The sequence below is a fragment of the Coccinella septempunctata genome, chromosome 2, assembly GCF_907165205.1.
Source record: "Coccinella septempunctata chromosome 2, icCocSept1.1, whole genome shotgun sequence".
Classification (NCBI taxonomy): domain Eukaryota; kingdom Metazoa; phylum Arthropoda; class Insecta; order Coleoptera; family Coccinellidae; genus Coccinella; species Coccinella septempunctata.
The window spans coordinates 14,915,063-14,938,794 of record NC_058190.1 but is presented as its reverse complement, the minus strand read 5'-3'; the positions used below and the strand labels follow the sequence as shown (position 1 = coordinate 14,938,794).

The 23,732-nt window shown below is 37.1% G+C and overlaps 1 protein-coding gene across 2 annotated transcripts; it reads left to right on the top strand.

Annotated features, from left to right (window-relative positions):
• Positions 1 to 488: 488 nt before the first annotated feature.
• LOC123306667 lies at positions 489 to 18,562 on the top strand. 2 transcript variants are annotated; one of them, XM_044888772.1, is made up of 3 exons: positions 489 to 547; positions 1,163 to 1,292; positions 18,312 to 18,562. In XM_044888772.1, the coding sequence occupies exons 1-3, from the start codon at positions 537 to 539 to the stop codon at positions 18,366 to 18,368; spliced, it is 198 nt and encodes a 65-aa protein (XP_044744707.1). In that variant the 5' UTR covers positions 489 to 536; the 3' UTR covers positions 18,369 to 18,562. The 2 variants fall into 2 exon arrangements, with proteins under 2 accessions (XP_044744707.1, XP_044744706.1); XM_044888771.1 differs by lacking the exon at positions 489 to 547 and having other exon boundaries at positions 945 to 1,292.
• The last annotated feature ends 5,170 nt before the right edge of the window (positions 18,563 to 23,732 follow it).

The window sequence follows — 23,732 nt, the reverse complement described above, 5'->3', positions numbered from 1 at the left end:
AATCCATTGGATCTCCTGGAGGCATTCGAAAAAAGGATGAATGACGCTATTAATCATATCAAGATCGACATAGATGGTCTTAAAAATAATGTAAACATGGTGAAGAAGAAAGAACATAATTCGGAGATGAAACGTAATCTCTGTTTTCTACTTATACATGGGATTCCTGAATCTGAACGGGATATATATGATGCTGTTATAAAGTTGTGTAATAATAAGATTGAAGTTCTTCTGAAAAAGGAGGATTTAAATCAGTGTTATCGAGTAGGAAGGAAAAAAACGGATTCTGATAAGACCAGACCGATCGCAGTACAGTTTCTAAGAAGGTGGAATCGCGATGCTGTGTTTGTAAACAAACGTAAACTCAAAGGAACTAATTCTTATAACGGAAATGCTAACGTTAGAAAATTTGATATTATTCAAAAAGGCAAGAGGAACATTTGGTAAATCTGTGTGGACCCTTTATGTTGATGTTGGTGTAATTTATGTTGATTTAAAAGGTCAGAAGAAGGTAGTAAACAATGAAGAAGACCTGAATGATATATTGGTGGGTTGAGCCTTTGTATTCTCATAGTTATATTTGATTGGTGTTGGAATAATCAGGGTTACTGAATGAGATATAATTTTACTTTATAGTTGTTATTAATTGAGGATCATGATTGGCGAGCGTAAGTTGATTCATTTACTCATTTTTGATTATTTGGATTTGAAGATAGATAAGCAATTTTGTTGAGCACTATGATTTTTATAAGATTTGTTTATTTGTCAGTATTGACTTTTTTTTCTTGTATTTTTGCCTGCCTTTTGAGCCCCGCTATCTCATTGTTATTGTAATTTTTTCTGCTTTTGGGTTATAATTTTCCTGTATTTGTTTTTTGCTTGAGAACCTTGAGCACTCGTATATAGTTGATGATATACTTTTTGTTTTCTAGCAGCATGTAGTGTTGGTATTTGTGTTGGGTTGCTTGCATATTTTTTTTTACGCTTTTGTATCCTACATACTTCTTGATTTTTCACTGCTTCAAATAATTTTAACTAGAGAAATGAAATTTGCACATTTGAATACCAGATCTGTTATACCGAATTTAAGTGACCTATCGGCTTATCTTTTGACTCATGATTTCGATGTTCTAACTTTAACTGAAACTTGGCTTTCTTGTAGCATTGATAGTGATGTTCTACAGATACCGGGTTATTCCTTTGTGAGAAATGATAGAGAGGGAAGGGGAGGTGGAGTTGCTGCTTACATAAAACAAAATTTTAAATATCAAATTATTTCAATTGGACAGCAGGTAAGTAATAAAACTGAGTATAAGAAAATTCGCGAATCCAATTACCGTTGAGGGCGCTGCGAAATGAAAGAAACTTTGACGTTTGTCAGTACTCTTTTCGAGATTTGTACTGCCCAACAGAGTTTTTCTAGAAAATCAAGATATTTATCAGAAGTGAATTGATTGATTCAGTTTCGTAAAGAAAGATCAACATTCTTTGGAGATATTTCATTTGAAAAGGATGAATTGTGGAATAAAATCGAGCGATGATATTGGTGATCCACTGTACCGAAACACAAAATCCTATTATTTCACAGATTCTTTCTTGAATTAAACCTAGCTAATAATGTTGAGGTAGCATATACTGAGTTTGTGAAGTTTCTATTTAAATTATTTCAATTCCATATTATGATATAGGTATTCCTCATACTGAAATCTCAAGAGACATAAATATGATTCAGCTCATGGAACAAGTTCTGCTGATGAGAAAAAGCATTCATTTGGAAGTATGAAAATTATGAAATTGTATTTCTAAATCGTCAATTGAATTTAGCAGGAAACTCTCGCAAAGAAAAATCGTTTAACCTAACTCCTGCCAGTTGAAAGCACTGGTATAAATACCTTTTCCAATATTTTTTCGGAATCAATATTTCTAATCAGAAACCCAGACAATAATCCCAATATAATAATCTCCAAATAATAATTATAATACTTTGTTGGACAACGTGAGATAAGAAAAAACATAAGGAGCTAAACTTGTTTCGACTTTGCAGTACTGACAAAGTAGTTTCATAATTCAGTCGGCAGAGGGCGTCTAGATTTTTGGATTCGCCAATAGTCGCCACATTTGATCGTCCTCCTCGTTATAATTTGAATAATTTTATAAATGATGTTGACATCGTATTCCCTTGTATTACCCCTACTGCGGACGAAATTCTGTGTCTTGGTGATATGAATGTTGATTTTTTGGGACCGGAAACTCCTTTGTCGACATGCCTAGAGTCATATGGCTTGAAACAATTTTTGAAGGAACCAACAAAAATAACTCGAACTACAGCTAAGTTACTTGATCCCATATTTTTCACTAGAGAGGATTTAGTTGTACGTGTGGGCACCATAGATACATCTGAAATTTCTGATCACCGGTTGGTTTACGGTGAGTTGAATTTGAAGAGTGTAAAAATGAAACCTAAATTAGTAAAATACCGGGACTTTCGTAGTTTTGACCTTGAAGGTTTTCATACAGATCTAGAAGGTCTTCCATGGCATCGTTTAATAGCAGAGAATGATATTGACAAGAAGGTTGAGATTTTCAATTGCTTGATTCTTGGAATTTTTGATAAGCAAGCACCTCTCATTGAGAAAAGAGTTACTAAACCTCCTGCACCATGGCTGACATTTAATCTCAAATTATTAATGAGACAGAGGGACGTAGCACTTCAGAAATTCAAAAGAACTCGTTCATCAGGTGACTGGGAAAATTACAAACAGATTCGTAATTACACAGTTTCTATGGTTAGAAATGAGAAGAGGAAATATTTGGAATCAATAAGCGTTCAGAACAATCCTGCAAGATCCTGGAGAGCACTTCGTGATCTCAAAGTTTGTTCTTCGAAAAATGTTGTTAATTTATCAGCATCCCTCTCTGATCCGAATGCCATGGGAAATTATTTTTCGTCTGTTTCCGATGGTAGAAGCCTTAATTGTGATTCGAAAATTGAATTCTATAATGAGAACTCACACTTGACTAACACCTTTTTCCCTTGCTACTGTTGAGCAGGTTGATGATATCTTGAATGAGATGAAAAGTCATGCTGTTGGGGTGGATGAAGTATCACTTCGGATGATTCAATTGTGTAGACCATTCATTGTTAAATATATTGTTCATATCATAAATAGTTGTATCGAATCGCACTATTTTCCTCATCTCTGGAAGGTTGCCCTCGGAAAGCCGATTCAGAAAGTTGAGAACCCCTCGTCTTTTTCTGATCTCAGAATTATTAGTATATTGCCATTCTTGTCGAAGATTCTAGAGAAAATACTTCATAATCAAATCATCAATTATCTGAGATCGAACAATTTACTGCCAGATAAACAGTGTGGATTCAGAAAAAACTATAGCACTGCGACGGCACTTGCGACTGTCACCAGTGATATCATTGAGGCTTATGATGCAGGATTGGCGAGTATTCTCATATTGCTTGACCATTCGAAGGCCTTCGATACCATTGATAATGAATTGTTGATTGCTAAAATGAAATATTATGGTTTTGACTTTTCTTCTCTGCAATTGATAAGATCCTACTTAAGTGACAGAATTCAGTATATATCCGTCGATAATGTGTTATCGTCTCCGATTGAGATTCTTGCTGGTGTACCCCAGGGTTCTGTACTTGGACCATTGCTATTTATTATTTATACAGCTGATATAATAACCTCTACAGGGTCTTTCACGAGGAACCTCACCCATATTTATACGGGAAACTACTGAACGTATTTTCATGAAATTCAGCACTTATAAGTATTTCACGATGCTGATGAAATCTAAAATATTTTCAAGGCATGAGCACCTCCGGTTTTTCCGGAAATGACGTCAACTTCCGTTTTTCAAATTAGAACACCATTTTTTTATTGCAGAAATAGATTCCTTAGAAAATTTCAAGTTATTTTGATGTCACATTTTTCAGTTTTGGTTGGAAAATTCTCTCTGAGCGGGAAAATTCGAAAAAAAAATCGAAAATAGAGCTCCGCTGAAACAAGAATAACTTCGAGGTTTTTGGGTGGAAAATTTTCATTTTTGGAATTTTTCAAGATGTAAGATTGATGTATCCACTTTAAAAATCGAAATCGCGATTCATGATACAGGGAGTGAAAAAATCGCTTTCAAAGTTAGGGATGACAAAATCGTGAAAAATCAATTTTTTCAAATTAGAACCCCATTTTTTTATGGCAGATATTGAATCTACGCTAAAAAATAATGTGAGTGTATGCATGACACCCTTGCCCTAAAGTGGATATTTTCTGAGTTATTCACAAAAAACTGTTTTTCGTCTTGAATTTTCAGGAACTGTTATTTGAACCATGCTGTAGATTTTTCACCCCTTCTTGAAACCGACTTCAAGTTACTATTAGGAGAACCATGGCAAACTCTCGCAGTTATAACTAGAGAAGATGCTCAAAGTTTTGACCGTTAATTTCTAGACATTTATTTATACGTCTCAGGAATGCTTCGTGCGTTGCTCTTCTTATTTCATCGGGAGAAAGAGATCTGCAAAAGTGTTTAAAAACCAAATTGAGTTTCAAAACTACGAATCTAAAAATCTAAACAAACCTGAACGCAATTCTGACTCGTTCTATGCAGTCCTCTTTATCAGTCAGGGGAGTTGAGTAGACAATATTTTTTATCCTACCCCAAACATAATAGTCTAAAGGAGTTAAATCGGGAGAACGTGGTGGCCAAAGATGTGGACCATTGTTCGCCAACCATCGATCTTCAAATAGCCTGTAGAGGATATTTGACACATTGAGTGAATTGTGTGGAGGCGCGCCATCTTGTTGATACCATAAGTCATTATGGTTCTGTACTAGCGGCTCAATTATTTGAGTCAATATGTCAGAATATCTATCTCCTAAGGAAGAACATTCTTTAAATAATGCAAACATGTGTAGTATTCTATCTTACCAGTTAAAGTCCCATCATAAATGTGAACATCGAGAATTGCATTATTTTTGATGGCGCAAAAAACATTGAAACTCCAGGTCTCTTGAAAGTTCCATTGTCTGAAGTGGTGGTTGTTCTCTTCATCCCAATAATGACTGTTATGCCTATTGAAAGAACCATTCTTTGTGAATTTAGATTCATCTGTCCAAATTATACAGTCCAAAAAGTTTTCATTTTCTTGAAATCGAATCATCATAGCTTCGCAAAACTCTGTTCTCCTGACGAAATCAGTTTCCTTCCAAATACTGTACCCTATTGAATTTATATGGGTGCATTTTATGTTTTTTTAATATTCTCCAAAGACTCGATTGAGATAATCCCAGATCAATCTGGCATCTTTGAGAGAATTTTGAGGATTCACACGAAAATATGCAAGAACTGTAATTTCGTTGTTCTCATCTTCTACTACACTTTTTTCTCTGTGTATAGTTTTCTTAACGAAAGATCCGACATTTCTCAAGTTTGTCATGGTTCTGTTAATGGTATCTCTCGTTGGTCTGGGTCGGTCGGGAAACCTCTCAATGAACAGTCGAATCGTTCTATCTACAACTTTATTACATTCTCCATGAAGTAGAATGAGATTTAAATAATCTTCATTGGTAAAATTAGGCATAGTGATCGATTTTATAACTTAATACGGATTATCACCAAATTAAAAGTAAACACAAAATGCTACTGAATAAAGAGGAATTTGGCAGATGTAATTAATGATATCTATCATTAAAAAAAAAGTATGTAAAACATGGTAAGTTTTTGCATATGGTTCATAAGGAATTTTTTATTTATCACTGCAGAGAAAACCGATGGCCGATTAGTTGAAATAAAGAGGTTTCCGATACAAATTCGAATCAAAATTCGCAATCTATTTAGGAACAACCTGTAACTTTTTTCTCTTGCATATTAGGGTAGTAAAATCTAAATCATGGTTTAAGTAACAATTCCTGGAAATTCCATCTTTTTGGCGTGAAGGGAAATGAAATGGCTGAAAATTCAAGACGAAAAACAGGTTTTTGTGAATAACTCAGAAAATATCCATTTTAGGGCAAGGGTGTGATGCATACACTCACATTATTTTTTAACGTAGATTCAATATCTGCCATAAAAAAATGGGGTTCTAATTTGAAAAAATTGATTTTTCACGATTTTGTCATCCCTAACTTTGAAAGCGATTTTTTCACCCCCTGTATCATGAATCGCGATTTCGATTTTTAAAGTGGATACATCAATCTTACATCTTGAAAAATTCCAAAAATGAAAATTTTCCATCCGAAAACCTCGAAGTTATTCTTGTTTCAGCGGAGCTCTTTTTTCGATTTTTTTTTCGAATTTTCCCGCTCAGAGAGAATTTTTCAACCAAAACTGAAAAATGTGACATCAAAATAACTTGAAATTTTCTAAGGAATCTATTTCTGCAATAAAAAAATGGTGTTCTAATTTGAAAAACGGAAGTTGACGTCATTTCCGGAAAAACCGGAGGTGCTCATGCATTGAAAATATTTTAGATTTCATCAGCATCGTGAAATACTTATAAGTGCTGAATTTCATGAAAATACGTTCAGTAGTTTCCCGTATAAATATGGGTGAGGTTCCTCGTGAAAGACCCTGTATAACACATTGTAAATTACTAGCGTACGCAGATGATTTACACCTGTATTATCATTTTCCCAAAGAATCTTATGAAGAGGCATCTCGTACTATCAACAATGTCTTGCAACATGTTCATGAGTTGTCGATTGAACATAATTTGGTCATTAATCCTGAGAAGTCGAAGGTAATGTGTTTTGCCAGCAAAAACTCTGCTACTTTCTTGAAATCTAATATGACCATCAAACTTAATAATAAAAAAATAAGAAAAATCAAGGACAGCTGGTGGAAAGAAAAAGCTAGGGAAATACAAGCTTACGCCGATAACCATGACTACAGGCGTTTTTTCGAAGCTATTAAAACTGTTTACGGTCCAAGCAGAAAAGCTAGCTTTCCTATAAGAGATGCTCAAGGAGCTATTCTAACTGATGATAGAAAAATTCTCGAAAGATGGAAGGAGCACTACTCACAGGTCTTGAATCAAAATAACGACTCGGATTTATCCATTTTAGACCTGCTCCCCGCGTATAGTCCGATGACATCGCTTGATGACGAAATCTCAATGTCGGAAATCATAAGTGCGATCAAAAATATGAAAAATGATAAGTCACCTGGTCTAGACGGCATTCCGGCGGAGATATTCAAAGCCTTAGATGAAGACATTCTCAATAGTCTCCTAACACTATTCCGCAAGATCTGGAAACAGGAAGATGTGCCACAAGACTTCAGAGACGCTTTAGTTATCAACCTCTATAAGAACAAAGGCGATACGTCGAATTGCAACAATTACAGAGGCATATCGTTGCTTAGCGTGGCCGGTAAAATTCTCTCGAAGATTATGGCTAATCGTCTGGTTCCACTCTTAGAGAAGCTTTTACCTGAATCCCAGTGTGGCTTTCGACCAAATCGAGGTACGGTGGACCTAATTTTTACACTGCGACAGCTACAAGAAAAGGCCCGTGAACAACAAACAAGGATTTATACAGCCTTCATCGATTTAAGCAAGGCATTCGACTCGGTGAATCGGAGAGCGCTATGGAAAATCATGGCACGTCTAGGAGTACCCGAAAAATTCCTAGCAGTGTGTAAAAGCCTTCATACCAACAACACCGCTAGAATACAGCATAATGGCTCTACAACCGACCATTTCTCAACCAACTCTGGAATAAAACAAGGCTGCGTATTAGCGCCTTTACTGTTCAATATTTTCGCGATAGCTGTATCGATAATTGCTGACATGAGCATGCCCGTAAGAGGTGTTGGGATAAGATTCAGATTTGATGGAGGCCTGTTTAACCTGAAGCGCCTCAGAGCAAAAACCCGTACCAAGTTTATCACGGAACTTCAATATGCAGACGACTGTTCACTCATCGCTAGCAGCTCAGAGGATCTACAGATAATGATGGACACCTATAAACATATATACGAAGCTTTAGGCCTTAGACTCAATATTGATAAGACCAAAATCCTGGTGAGTCCGCCAGAAAGCCTTCAAACAGATATCAGCCTGGACAATGAAACTCTAGAACAGGTCGAGCAGTTCAAATACTTGGGAAGCTTCATAAATACTAGGGCTAACCTTGACACGGAAATACACAACCGTATCAATTCGGCATCACGGGCATTCTGGAAGCTGAAGGACAGAGTGTTTCAAAATCACGACCTCAATCTGAAGACCAAGACAGCTGTTTACAGAGCAGTGGTCCTCCCAACGCTTCTTTACGGAAGCGAAAGCTGGACTCCCTACAGGCGACATATTAAACAGCTTGAACAGACGCAGCAACGTCATCTAAGACAGATAATGCGCATCAGATGGTTCCACAAAGTTTCGAATGCAGAAGTCTTGCAGCGCGCGAGTTGTACAACAGTTGAGATTCAAGTAACGAGGGCCCGACTCAGATGGAGCGGCCACATTCTGAGGATGCAAGACACAAGACTCCCCAAGGTAGCTCTATACGGCGAACTCACTGAGGGAGCCCGGAAACCAGGAGGCCAGTATAAGCGGTTTAAGGATACACTACATCAATCCCTAAAATCAGTTAATGCCAACCATAACTGGGAACAACTAGCGTTAGACAGGTCACAGTGGAGGTCTTTGGTAAACAGATATAATGGAGAATCGAGAAGGATACAGCGGCGGCCAGATCTGGTTGGTGACTATCCATGCCCTGAGTGTGGAAGGATCTGCAGGTCACGGTTGGGTCTCTTTAGTCACAGGAGGGCACACAGTCGCAACTAGCACTAAGAAATTACTTATAATAATAATAATATAATAAGTCTGTTCGAATTTTTTTTTTTTTTTTTTTTTTTTTCTTCTTCTTTTTGTAGATTCATTCCCGGTAACGGGATACAGCAATGAATGAATGAATGAATGAATGAATGAATCAAACTTAATAATGCTGGTATTCACAGATGTTACTGGAGATTTGGGTTTGCTCCTGGATACTGATTTTCGCTTCTCCGAACATCTAAAAACACTGATTTCGAGGGCATATTCCTTAAGAAGAAATTCGTTCGTCATAGTAACATTCACTCGAGACTTACAAGATTTCAAGATAGATTCGTGCTACCAAGACATAGAAACAGAACATAGAACAGCCTTATTCCAAAGAAGTTTCATTTTTCGATCCATCAAATTTTATAATTCCCTTCCAAGTGATTTCAAGTTGTTGATCATAAATAAGTTCAAGCTTAAGATCAAAGGGTATATACTGTGTGGGCAATAATGTTTGTGATCCCAATATTTATAAGCTATATCTGTGCTACATGTTGTGAGATTCAGGTGCTCACCGGGTATATTTCATTTGATTTACTCATGTGCTGACTTGGTGTTATTTTAGATCCATTGTTTTATATTAGCTCATTGCTGGTCAGTGGGAGGTTGAGTTTGAATAGGATTATGCTAGACTTCGCCTTCGCTGACTTGGTCATGAGAGTATGTATTTTTTTTTATAGGTTTCTAATAAAGACGTCATTTATTTATTTATTTATTTATTTATTTATTTAAGTCGGTTTCAAGAAGGGGTGAAAAATCTACAGCATGGTTCAAATAACAGTTCCTGAGAATTTCATCTTTTTGGCGTGAAAGGAAAAGAAATAGCTGAAAATTCAAGACGAAAAACAGTTTTTTGCGAATAACTCAGAAAATATCCATTTTAGGGCAAGGGTGTGATGCATACACTCACATTATTTTCTAACGTAGATTCAATATCTGCCATAAAAAAATGGGGTTCTAATTTGAAAAAATTGATTTTTCACGATTTTGTCATCCCTAACTTTGAAAGCGATTTTTTCACCCCCTGTATCCTGAATCGCGATTTCGATTTTTTAAGTGGATACATCAATCTTACATCTTGAAAAATCCCAAAAATGAAAATTTTCCATCCAAAAACCTCGAAGTTATTCTTGTTTCAGCGGAGCTCTATTTTCGATTTTTTTTTTCGAATTTTCCCGCTAAGAGAGAATTTTCCAACCAAAACTGAAAAATGTTACATCAAAATAACTTGAAATTTTCTAAGGAATCTATTTCTGCAATAAAAAAATGGTGTTCTAATTTGAAAAACGGAAGTTGACGTCATTTCCGGAAAAACCGGAGGTGCTCATGCGTTGAAAATATTTTAGATTTCATCAGCATCGTGAAATACTTATAAGTGCTGAATTTCATGAAAATACGTTCAGTAGTTTCCCGTATGAATATGGGTGAGATTCCTCGTGAAAGACCCTGTATATCAGCTGATAATTGTAGTGGGTAGGTACATAAAATTCACCGACTCTTGCCGTTATTTCAAGAGCCAGTTGGTTGGGAAAATTGTCGATAAACCACCGGATGCTGAAAAAGTGGTCCAGATTGATATCGCAAATAATGATTCACATTTATTTCGAATGTTAGGTCCAGTTTTGGGCGAAAAAGCGATACAAAATGTTTCAATGACAAAACGAAAAAAACAACTCATCTTCGAAGTGCTTTCCAACAAAGCTCTGTGATTTGCCCAAATCCAGAACAGAATCAAAACAAATCATCTTTCCAAGAGGTGTTGTTGCATATCAAGGAGAGTACTGAACAGCCACTAGATACTTTGTAGGGTACTTCCTTAGACCCTCTATAGTGTGTTATTACATAAGGAGGGCACTTTTAATTATCTATATCACGGTAATGACGAGAGCTAGAGAAAAACGAATTGCAGATTTGGAAAGAGCAAAATGAGAGCAATACGCAGATATCCCACAAGCTAGGGTGAGAAAAAATTTTTTTCTTCTCTGAAAACTCGTGAAGTGTAAATGAGCAAAACGAACGGACTGGTGAGCAAAACGAGAGCTTTCGAATGATACCAATATTGGAAATATCCGTTGAGATGCCCTGTTGGTGTAATATTACACCAGCAGGGCACTTTGAATTGTCTATAGCTCATTGTATATATGTAGGTGACCAAAATAAACTGAGTGGTGAGCAAAACGGAGTATTCCACGCTCCTTGTTCTATAACAGATATATCACACCAAGAGCACGGGGAACTACTGAACGTATTTTCATGAAATTCAGCACTTATAAGTATTTCACGATGCTGATGAAATCTAAAATAATTTCAAGGGATGAGCACCTCCGATTTTTCCGGAAATGACGTCAACTTCCGTTTTTCAAATTAGAACACCATTTTTTTATTGCAGAAATAGATTCCTTAGAAAATTTCAAGTTATTTTGATGTCACATTTTTCAGTTTTGGTTGGAAAATTCTCTCTGAGCGGGAAAATTCGAAAAAAAAATCGAAAATAGAGCTCCGCTGAAACAAGAATAACTTCGAGGTTTTTGGATGGAAAATTTTCATTTTTGGAATTTTTCAAGATGTAAGATCGATGTATCCACTTTAAAAATCGAAATCGCGATTCATGATACAGGGGGTGAAAAAATCGCTTTCAAAGTTAGGGATGACAAAATCGTGAAAAATCAATTTTTTCAAATTAGAACCCCATTTTTTTTTATGGCAGATATTGAATCTACGTTAAAAAATAATTTGAGTGTATGCATCACACCCTTGCCCTAAAGTGGATATTTTCTGAGTTATTCACAGAAAACTGTTTTTCGTCTTGAATTTTCAGCTATTTCTTTTCCCTTCACGCCAAAAAGATGAAATTTTCAGGAACTGTTATTTGAACCAAGCTGTAGATTTTTCACCCCTTCTTGAAACCGACTTCAAGTTACTATTAGGAGAACCATGGCAAACTCTCGCAGTTATAACTAGAGAAGATGCTCAAAGTTTTGACCGTTAATTTCTAGACATTTATTTATACGTCTCAGGAATGCTTCGTGCGTTGCTCTTCTTATTTCATTGGGAGGAAGAGATCTGCAAAAGTGTTTAAAAACCAAATTGAGTTTCAAAACTATGAATCTAAAAATCTAAACAAACCTGAACGCATTTCTGACTCGTTCTATGCAGTCCTCTTTATCAGTCAGGGGAGTTGAGTAGACAATATTTTTTATCACACCCCAAACATAATAGTCTAAAGGAGTTAAATCGGGAGAACGTGGTGGCTAAAGATTTATTTATTTATTTATTTATTTGAAAACGATACAGAGTTGAGGCAAAGCCTATAAAACTCAAAATAAAAACATATACGTTCTACATAGAATCAAGAATACATTGTGTGAACAGGAAAATGAAAAAGTGTGAATCAAAATAGAGAGAAAAAAAAAAAAAGAAAAAAAATCCACTATCACGAGTGTCACCGACGTACGCGACGGCACAAATTGTCATAGTTGTTTTTGAACGCGTTGACAGACTCCGAGTTCACAACTGCCGACGGCAGACTATTCCACGCACTAAAAACCCAGTTGGAGATGAAATTTTGCCTCTGCGACGATCTAAAATTTTCCTTAGACAGTTTATATGCATGACCACGTAGACGACCATCGGAGTTCAAAGTGAAAAGGCTGCTTAGGTCAGCTCCAAAGAGATTGTGAAGAGCACGGTAAGTTGTGATTAGGTCGCCTCGAATCCTCCTGTCAGCAAACGACGGTAAATTCATGAGAGATAGCCTCTCTTCATAACTTGGTCGCAGAATCCCATAAGGCAGACGCGTCGCACGACGCTGGATACCCTCCAACAAAGCCGAATTCCTGTTCAGTACCGGACACCATACAGGTCCAGCAAACTCCAAGATGGGGCGGACATAGGTCTTGAACAGGACAGCACATGTTGAGGGCTCGCATCCGTTGAAGGCCTTCTGTATCATGAACAGAGATCTTTTAGCCTTATTCACAGTGGAAATTATATGATCGGACCAGCTAAGATTCTCGGTAACAATCACACCGAGATCCGAATGACTGCTACAGGTGTTGATGGGTACATCGTTCAGATAGTACTGGAGACGGGGATTGAGGGAACCTAGGTGTAAGACAGCACATTTCTCCTGGTTGAGGGGCAATTGCCACTCTCGGCACCAATGGGTCAGCGCCTCAAGGTCCTCCTGAAGTTCCACAGCGGCTGCAATAGGGTTTCCGAACAATTTCGTGTCATCAGCATATTGGGAGCACTTTGATTTGAGGATCTTAGGCAAATCAGATATAAAAAGAAGAAATAGAAGAGGCCCTAATACGGATCCTTGCGGAACGCCGCTTAAAACTGGCCTCGGAGAAGACAAAGATTTGCCAACCCGAACTTGGAAAACTCTGTCAGTGAGAAATGCCTCGATCCAACGGAGTAGACGGCCACGAATTCCCAAATGCTTTATCTTGTGAAGGAGGAGCTTATGAGGTACACGGTCAAATGCTCGTGAGAAATCTAGATAGATAACGTCAACTGGATGGGACTTAGACCAGGAATTGATGCAGTCGAGAAGGTTGGTAATGACTGAACGACCTGGCAGGAAACCATGTTGACTGTCCGGTATAAGGCAGTTTTCAACGGCGAATTGGAGGACTTTCTCATGAATGATCTTCTCACACACCTTGGATATGATCGGAACCAAACTGATGGGGCGATAATTGGCAGCATTACTCTTGTCTCCTTTTTTGAATATGGGCGTCACCAGTGCACTTCGCCAAGTTGAAGGCAAGCGAGAAGTCTTAAACGATCGTGTGAACAATAGGGAGAGAGGGTATGAAAGGTATTCAGCACATTCCTTCAAAAGTTTGGCAGAGAAACCATCAGGACCCGGCGAAGAGTTGACATCTAGGGCAGAGAGGTGTGCTTCAACGACAGAGGGAGTAAAACTTATTTCTGTGATCTCCGAAGAATTGTATGGACCAATGGGTTTAGGTAGATTGGTAGATCCCCTGGTGAAGGAGGAGGCAAAACAATCCGCCAGTACATTAGCGGATTCTTCGGGGCCGGAGGACGGTTGACTGGTGGAGTTTGTAACTAGTGGGATGTCAACTTTAGAATTGAGGGTGGATCGAACATATTTGAAGAACTTTTTTCTGTTCTTAGAATGAATCAACTTGGATTCATAGAGCTTTTTAGCATTTCTCATAAAAGAAGAAAGAAAATTAGAGAATCTCCGATGTTCGCTGTAGTCCTCCGCGCGTTTTCGGCGCTGGAAACGCCGCCATATTGACTTCTTATGGTGTATTAACTGCAGAATGTGTCGATCAATCCAAGGTTTGGATGGAACTTGAATAATTTCCTGTTCATGAGAGCATTCATCTATCAAATTCTGGAGGATTGATGAGAACGAGGTCCAGCCCTCTTCAACATCCCATGTGGGCGTTATATGTGTGCTCCAGTTGACCTCACCAAGTTTACGATTGAGGAGTTGATAGTCAGTAACCTTCACAGTTTTACTTAATCTTTTAGTTGTTGGAAAATGCAGTTGAAGAGAAGCCATCAGGATGATGTGATCTGATCTTCCCAATGGTGGACATTGTTCGATTTTGGAAACAAGATTGGCATCGTTTGTCAAAATTAGATCTAAAAGAGAAGGATTTTGCGTACCATGAAAGCGAGTTGGGAAATCGATCAACCGAAACAAATTGTTTTCATGGATGGAGTGAATGTAAGGATTGGATGGCGAATTGCGCGTTATCGATGCAATAGGCCATTGAACATCGGGCATATTGAAGTCACCAGCTATAACTAGGTTGCGCTTAGAGTTGGAAAGTTCACCTAGGTGAACTGCCATTGCTTCATCAGATTGACAGGGACGTGGTCTATAAATACAACCGATGGTGAAAACGCAAGATCTGCCCTTCGAAAGGTCAATAAATAGATTATCGATTCCTGGTGAATCGAGATCCGAAATCGTAAGAGTAAAAGAGTCGGCAACCTATCTTGAAACGTAAGCACACACACCACCGTAGCCCCCGGTAGACGTGCTATCATGCCTAAAAATATCGTAACCAGGAATCGCAACAAGTGTGTCCGGGATACCAGGATGTAGCCAGGTTTCCGAGATCAGGATGAAGGTAGGATGATTAATGCTGACAAAAGCCAGCAGCTCATGAAACTTGGACAACAAAGATTGAGCGTTGGTATAAGAAATTGTCCACTCGTGAAGGTTTTTCAGTTTTTCGAACTCGCACTACTAGATATTTTGGTAATTGTGGGTTTACCAGAGACGTACTTTATGTCTATGTCAGACTCTCCCTCTTTAATTCTGCGTTTCAGTTCGATACGCAGATCATCAAGCTCCCTGATCTGCATTGGTGACTTGTCATCAGTGATGTTGAATTTTTGCCGCTCGGGCACACCCGCCACAGCTCTCCTATTCTTGAGTATCTTTGATACAACGGTCGAATATTAACGGATTTACCAATTCTAGACATAGAGATGCGTTGGGAATTAGCGTTAGGACTTATGTAATCAAGAAACTGGGAAACAATATTTTCGTCCCCATCAGCGCTTGCCTCAGGAATGCCACGAACCAAGATGTTGTGTGATCTACGAAGACGTTGTGGATGTGGACCATTGTTCGACAACCATCGATCTTCAAATAGCCTGTAGAGGATATTTGACACATTGAGTGAATTGTGTGGAGGCGCGCCATCTTGTTGATACCATAAGTCATTATGGTTCTGTACTAGCGGCTCAATTATTTGAGTCAATATGTCAGAATATCTATCTCCTAAGGAAGAACATTCTTTAAATAATGCAAACATGTGTAGTGTTCTATCTTACCAGTTAAAGTCCCATCATAAATGTGAACATCGAGAATTGCATTATTTTTGATGGCGCAAAAAAACATTGAAACTCCAGGTCTCTTGAAAGTTCCATTGTCTGAAGTGGTGGTTGTTCTCTTCATCCCAATAATGACTGTTATGCCTATTGAAAGAACCATTTTTTGTGAATTTAGATTCATCTGTCCAAATTATACAGTCCAAAAAGTTTTCATTCTCTTGAAATCGAATCATCATAGGTTCGCAAAACTCTGTTCTCCAGACGAAATCAGTTTCCTTCAAATGCTGTATCCTATCGAATTTATATGGGTGCATTTTATGTTTTTTTAATATTCTCCAAACACTCGATTGAGATAATCCCAGATCAATCTCGGCATCTTTGAGAGAATTTTGAGGATTCACACGAAAATATGCAAGAACTGTAATTTCGTTGTTCTCATCTTCTACTACACTTTTTTCTCTGCGTATAGTTTTCTTAACGAAAGATCCGACATTTCTCAAGTTTGTCATGGTTCTGTTAATGGTATCTCTCGTTGGTCTGGGTCGGTCAGGAAACCTCTCAATGAACAGTCGAATCGTTCTATCTACAACTTTATTACATTCTCCATGAAGTAGAATGAGATTTAAATAACCTTCATTAGTAAAATTAGGCATAGTGATCGATTTTATAACTTAATACGGATTATCACCAAATTAATAGTAAACACAAAATGCTACTGAATAAAGAGGAATTTGGCAGATGTAATTAATGATATCTATCATTAAAAAAAAAGAATGTAAAACATGGTAAGTTTTTGCATATGGTTCATAAGGAATTATTTATCACTGGAGAGAAAACCGATGGCCAATTAGTTGCAATAAAGAGGTTTCCGATACAAATTCGAATCAAAATTCGCCATCTATTTAGGAACAACCTGTAACTTTTTTCTCTTGCATATTAGGGTAGTAAAATCTAAAACATGGTTTAAGTAACAGTTCCTGAAAATTTCATCTTTTTAGCTGAAAATTCAAGACGAAAAACAGTTTTTTGTGAATAACTCAGAAAATATCCACTTTAGGGCAAGGGTGTGATGCATACACTCACATTATTTTTTAACGTAGATTCAATATCTGCCATAAAAAAATGGGGTTCTAATTCGAAAAAATTGATTTTTCACGATTTTGTCATCCCTAACTTTGAAAGCGATTTTTTCACCCCCTGTATCATGAATCGCGATTTCGATTTTTAAAGTGGATACATCAATCTTACATCTTGAAAAATCCCAAAAATGAAAATTTTCATTCCAAAAACCTCGAAGTTATTCTTGTTTCAGTGGAGCTCTATTTTCGATTTTTTTTTCGAATTTTCCCGCTCAGAGAGAATTTTCCAACCAAAACTGAAAAATGTTACATCAAAATAACTTGAAATTTTCTAAAGAATCTATTTCTGCAATAAAAAAATGGTGTTCTAATTTGAAAAACGGAAGTTGACGTCATTTCCGGAAAAACCGGAGGTGCTCATGCCTTGAAAATATTTTAGATTTCATCAGCATCGTGAAATACTTATAAGTGCTGAATTTAATGAAAATACGTTCAGTAGTTTCCCGTATAAATATGGGTGAGGTTCCTCGTGAAAGACCCTGTATATGAGGTACGTGCAACACGTGAGGAAATAACCTATATCGAAATTTACACCAAACAGGACATTATTTATTCAAATATAATTTTTATATTATAGCTTATTATGTTTTATAGGAGTGCTATGAAAATACGAGAAATGATTTATTGACCTACAGTTCGAAATCCATAGCACTTTAATTCTTTTCAGTAATTCACCATTTCACTGGAAAATCACTATGACACACAAATAACTTATCAAACGTTCAATATCTGCACTTTCAGTGATCCACTATTCAACTGACAAAACGTCCAAATGATAATAAATACATATCGAAACGACAGCAGTATCAATAGCATTTCTCACAATCCTCCTTATTTGTTTACATTTTACAGCGCCCTCGACGGTAGTTAAAACGCTTATGGTGCCATGCTCTGTTCATGATCTCGAAATGATACATGGCAAATAAAGAACAATGTTACAAATATGTTACGTGGATATCATGGAGCGGGAACATGAAATTCACAAAATGTGGATATAATTTCGATACAGCACAGGTACATCCCAAATATTTTCGTTTCATTCTGACACCCCTAGAACCCCAGCTCCAAGAATTAAAATGTACCGATATTCTGTTCATTACGGAGCAGATGTTCCCAAATTTTTCGAAAGTTTTCCTCAGTAAATCTGAAACATTTCTCTATGCACCTTTTTCATCAATTTCCTTGGCCGGTCATTTCAAACTAACTAAAATAATGGGTAACATCCGCTCCGTAATAGACAGAATATCGGTTCGTTTTAATTCTTGTAGCTGGGGCTCTAGAGGTGTCAGAATAAAACTACCGTATTGACCATGGCGGAAAAGTCGTTTTGGAGCTGGCCACGGTATACATATCGCATTTCTTCTAGTAGCAGCCAGTGTCATTCACGAAGGGTGGTATATTTCGCTGCATTTGATACATTGGATACTTTCAGTAACTTTGTTGTTGCATTCATTTCAAACTTTATCAACCTTATTACTTGTTTTCAGTATTCTCTCGGAGCGTTCTGCAACCAATTGTTCACTGGTCGCCATCTTGGTGAATGACATACGCGATAGAGACCAGAGCAGAGAGAACACCATAACTAAAAGCGTCTTTTAAGAACTACTGAGATGCGAGCGCTAAATCAATAGCGGGACACACATTATTTGACCACAAGAGAAATAATGAAATAAGGGAGATATGTGACATCCAGGATGCAGTGAGATGGGAGAGAAATCGGTAGAGGCAATGGAGAGACCACGTGGACAGAATGTCAGATGACCGGTTGGTAAAGATTGCAAAGGAAGAAATACCGAATACATCCCGACCACCAGGACGACCACCTACGACCATACCTAAGATGGTATGAAAGCTGGTCTTCATCATCCCAGCTGCAACTAGCCAACTATTGATGCGAACACAGGACCAAGTCCTAATGTACGATGCAGAAGAAGAGATTTATATCATTTTGAAAGTTTTTGCAGAAGTTGGGCGTCATCTGCCGAGCGGCTGCTGACGCCTACTAATTTTGTTTTGTTTCAGTTCATTTGTGGCGGTGTCTTTAAAATATCAGAAAAAACGTCAGATACCTTCAACTCTAAAGAAATCATATGAGCCAAATGTAAAATGGATCCTCAGCCTGCGTCTAACCCTATCTCTTTTCCTTTTTAACGGACGTAATTGATTCTGATCACTTATTGTTGTGTGCGTAGTGCTCTCACAAGCACTTCGCAGTAGATCCAGCTCGTAACGACAACACAGCTTCTTTTTTTGATACTGCATAGAAAGGATTTTATCTGTCAACTATGGTTTAGAATGTTTAGATGGTACGGAATTGATGAATTTAGTCCTGGTAAAACGAGACGAAGAGCCTCCTCGAGGCAATTCCAAAAACTCTCTCAGGCATCATCTATATTCCCGTCACTAAACAGTTTGTTCCATTCTATATTTGTGAGAGTCATAATCAGTTATTTTAATCATCCCCCAGAGGTAAGTTGTGCAAGTTGTGAATTAGCTAACCTCGAGACAAACAAAAACTTTACGCATAATAATAAGCTATTCAAACTCTGTCCATTTATAGAAGAAAATAATTTGCTTCGGATGACAGGACGTTTTTTTCTTCAGAGAGGAATTAGTCCTACGGGAAAATTTCAGGAACCCAATAATTTTCGATCCTAAACTCCTAAACATGAATAATGGAATTGATTATACAACACTATCATGAAAGAGCTAATCATATAAGGATATAGGCGTTGAGCAATTTAAGATCGCAATTTCGGATTTTACATGCACGAGCTGTCGTAAAAAAATGTTGGAATTCATAACAGGAATTTGGACTGGATTTTGTTTATTATTATTATTATTTATATTTATTTAGCCTTCGGGGACTGCGACCATGTAGATCTTTATTCTCTACCCTACTCATTCATAGGAACCCAAGGACGTCGTCAATGATGTTGATAAGACCGATAAAATCCTTAGGGGTCTAAGCCTTTACCTCGTGAGTATCCAGGACCTGTTTCCCCATGAGTGGAGTGGTATTATGTTTATTAAATTTTCCACAAAATTTTTGCCGATGTTTTGGGGTAGTTCACTCCTTTTCAAGGCTTGAAAGAACATGTACATGAGAATTTTAATCTGTAATTCAAGATAAACCTCTAACCTCAATTTCTCTGAAAATTTATTTTAACAATTTTCATTACCATGTCATCCGGATAGATAGGTAGAGACTGGAGATAGAAAATTATTTCATTTATGAGGTTATGGCTTGAATCTTTTTCTTTGTTTGCTTCATTCTTTTCCAGAGATATCTCTGTTCTTTCCCCTGTTTTCTGTGGTGAGTATAGAATATTACACCAGAGTCTCTGATTATACAGTGACTCTATCAAACACACTGGTGACAATTGGAAATTCAGCAAGAATATGGCGGCTTAGAAGCACAGATTTCAATGCTATGATCTCTAATTCGGAATGCGGATTGGCTCACGTCACGTCACGTGACCAAATCCGTCATATTCTTGCTAAAACGATGAAAAACGAGACCACAATTGTCGCCACTGTCTCGTTAGATTCATTGTATCTGATTACACATTTCAGCGACATCCACGGATTAAGCGGAAACTAACAAAATTCATAACAAAAAGCCAATATACATCAACAAATATGTACAATCTTTCAAATGTCAAGGATATGAAACATGTAAAGTAAAAATAAATAAATATAGTTATGTCTAGTCATAGAAATACCAAACGAGTCTAGTCAAATTAGATTTAATTAAACTATGACGAACAGTACAGAAATTCTGTGTATCTTCCTTGAAATTAACAGTATTTTTTTCATATGGATCACTTCACTGATTATTCTTCTGTTGTAGTTTGTCTCCTTATCAAGAATCAAAAAGTTTTGGAAGGCGAAAACGTGAAATTAATGTTTGTGTGTGTGGTAAGTTCAGTCCTTCGGGTGTTTCCCAGCCTTCGCATATCATTTTCGTGCTTTTCGATCCTCTCTTTAATTTCTTAAAAAATTATGAGTTTTCCGGTTGCAACACTTTGAAATTATGACTAAGTATGCGGAGTGTCTCAAATATTTGCATAATTTGCGAAATGAAATAAATAATATTCAAACAACAGTGAAGAGTAATAAACGTTGATTTTGAAACACAATGAGGATCTGAAATAGTCTCTTTTTAAAATAAATCATTGAAAAAACGTTTTATTGTGGTTATCTTCCGTCTCTGTTTCGTATAAATGAAACGAAATGGTAGAATCGAAAATTTGTAGGGATTAGAGATTATATCAATGAATATATTAACGGCATGCAGACATTTATTGAATTCTGAAAAAGTACACCTCCGGGCAGGATTCGAACCCGCGCCCCTCTTGATTACCAAATCAAATCAAATCAAAAAGAGTTTATTCATATTTTGTTTACATTGGTATGGCTCCAGGGAGCACATTTGTTCACTTAATATTATTAAGTATTAGTTCTTACATGGAGTATCCACTAAAATTTACATGTATTGAATATTCGGAAATTCTTTTAACAATTGTCTTACTTTTAAAATAAATATTATGGTACATGGTATAATTAGTATCTATATCAAAACGATTTTTTCAGGAAAAATGAAAAATAAAAAACCTGATTTAGATAGTTGTGTCACTATGTACAATTATTTACAAATTTACATTATTTACATAAGGTTTAATTGGTGAGGGGTTGAAGGAAAATAGGGAGGAATTGGTAGGGTAAGGGGTGTTTGCTATGAGGATCTATATTGTGAAACCTCGTTTTGGTAGTGTTTTTTGTGAGATCGTTCGCGCGACACTGGTGATCGAAGAAGTTGCTCGAAACGCTGTCTATGTATTCGCGAATGGTTGGGATTTCGCTTATTTCGTGCAATTCTGATACTCGGGTATATCTGTTTCTATTCGTTATGAGTCGGAGGCAATTGTTTTGGAAAGTTTGCAGCTTGCGAAGGGGCCAGGGACGGAGGTGACAAAAAACTGTGGCTGCATATGTTATTAGGGGTCTAATGATTGTTTTGTATAAAAGGGTTTTGTTTTTTAGATTTAGTTTGCTTTTTCTAGATATTAGGGGATGTAAGGTTCTTTTAACTGCATAACCCCGGGCTAGGGCATTATTTATGTGGGTGTGAAAATTCAGCCTTCGGTCGAGTTCGACACCAAGGTATTTCACCGATTTTTTTGGTACTATTTGATGGCCGTTGATTTTTAATTTATTTAGTATTCTTGTATCGTTGTACCTTCTACTGAAAACTACCTGTTCTGTTTTCGTTTCGTTTATTGAAATTTTCCACTTCTTGTAATATTCTAACAGGAGGTTAGTGTGATATTGTATTTTACAGTTTGCCGCGGTTGCCCAACCTGAGTGTGCGTATATTGCGGTGTCATCTGCGAATAGTGCACGGTTCGTACCTGGAAAGGTAGGGAGGTCGTGTATATACACATTGAAAAGTTTTGGCCCTAGTACGGAGCCTTGGACTACACCGGCTTCTATATCAATAGGGTCTGATAGTGTGTTACCGACTTTAACTCTAATTTTGCGGCCTGTTAGATATGAGTGTATGGTTTTAATGATGAAGATGGGGAAGTTGCTTAGGATCATTTTGTAAATAAGACCATCAATCCATATTTTATCAAACGCTTTCTCAAGATCTAGGAATATCATAACGGTGTGATTTTGTTTATTGAAATTTTTAATGATATCCGTGACAATTCGACATATTTCCTGAACTGCACTGTGCTTTTCCTTGAATCCAAACTGATCGTTGTCTTGCAAACCTACTTTTCTGATTGCTTTTTTAATTCTGTTGATCAGGACTTTTTCAGCTAGTTTACTGATGGTTGATAACAGACTGATCGGTCTATAACTATTTGGGTCGGTTTTCTTTTTACCTGGTTTGGGAATTGGGATGACAATAGCTGTTTTCCAGGAGTCTGGCCAGTGTTGAAGGATAAGGATACTATTAATTATGTATGTTAGTTGTACTATCGCTTTCTGAGAGAGGTTTTTGATTAGTCTGTTATCAATTTCATCGACTCCAGGGGCTTTATTATTTGGCAGGGTTTTTATTATTGTTTTGAGTTCGGTTGGGTTAGTAAGGAATTTACTAACTGGAATATTTTCCTTTTCATTTTTTAGAAAATTTCTAACGGTATTTTCAACTGTCTTTTGATGAACACTATCGGTTTGGGGTAGTGAATGGTTATTTTTGAAGACTTGTGTGAATTTGTTGGATTTTTCCTCGTTTGTTGTATAAAAGGTGTTGTTTTCGCTAAGAGTTGGGATGGCGTTGGATTTCTTTCTGAGCATACGTGCGGTTTTTCAAAGGGAATTATCCTTGGGGTTTAGCTTGCGTAATTTTTCACTCCATTTTTCATTTCTGAATGAATTAATGTGTTGGTTGATGTCTCTCGTTACGTAGTTCATCAAGTCTCTATCTGTGTTAATTCTATGTGTTTGCCAACGTTTTCTTATTTTATTTCTATAGCGAATTAGCTGGATAATGTGCTCCGGGAGTTTGTCTTCAAAAGGTTTTTTTATTATTTGCGGTACTACTTCAAGTTTGGTGGTTTTAACCGCTTCGGTGAATTTTTCGACCTCCGATTCAATGATAGCAGCGCTAGTTATTTTGTTGTTTATTTTGATTTTTGTGTCTAATATTTGTCGGAAAGTATTCCAGTCAGTGTTAGTATAATCAAATGTAAATTGTTGGGGGTTGCGTTCAATATTATTCAAGTGTACTGTGAAAATAACGGGATTGTGATCTGAGGGTAGTGCGGGAATGGATTCGGGTTCGGATATATTGTTAAAATTCTTAGATATTATGAGGTCGATTGTTGAAGGAGTGGTGTTGTAGAGGGATAATGTGTGGGTTCTTCTGTGGAGTGTAAGTTACAATCGTGGTT

What these genes read in the sequence shown, in the direction of transcription:
- LOC123306667 (XM_044888771.1), top strand. Translation starts at nt 1,044, where the DNA reads ATGAAATTTGCACATTTGAATACCAGATCTGTTATACCGAATTTAAGT. An exon ending in TTATTTCAATTGGACAGCAG is followed by an intron (nt 1,293 to 18,311) that starts GTAAGTAATAAA and finishes ACTTGTTTTCAG; the next exon opens with TATTCTCTCGGAGCGTTCTG.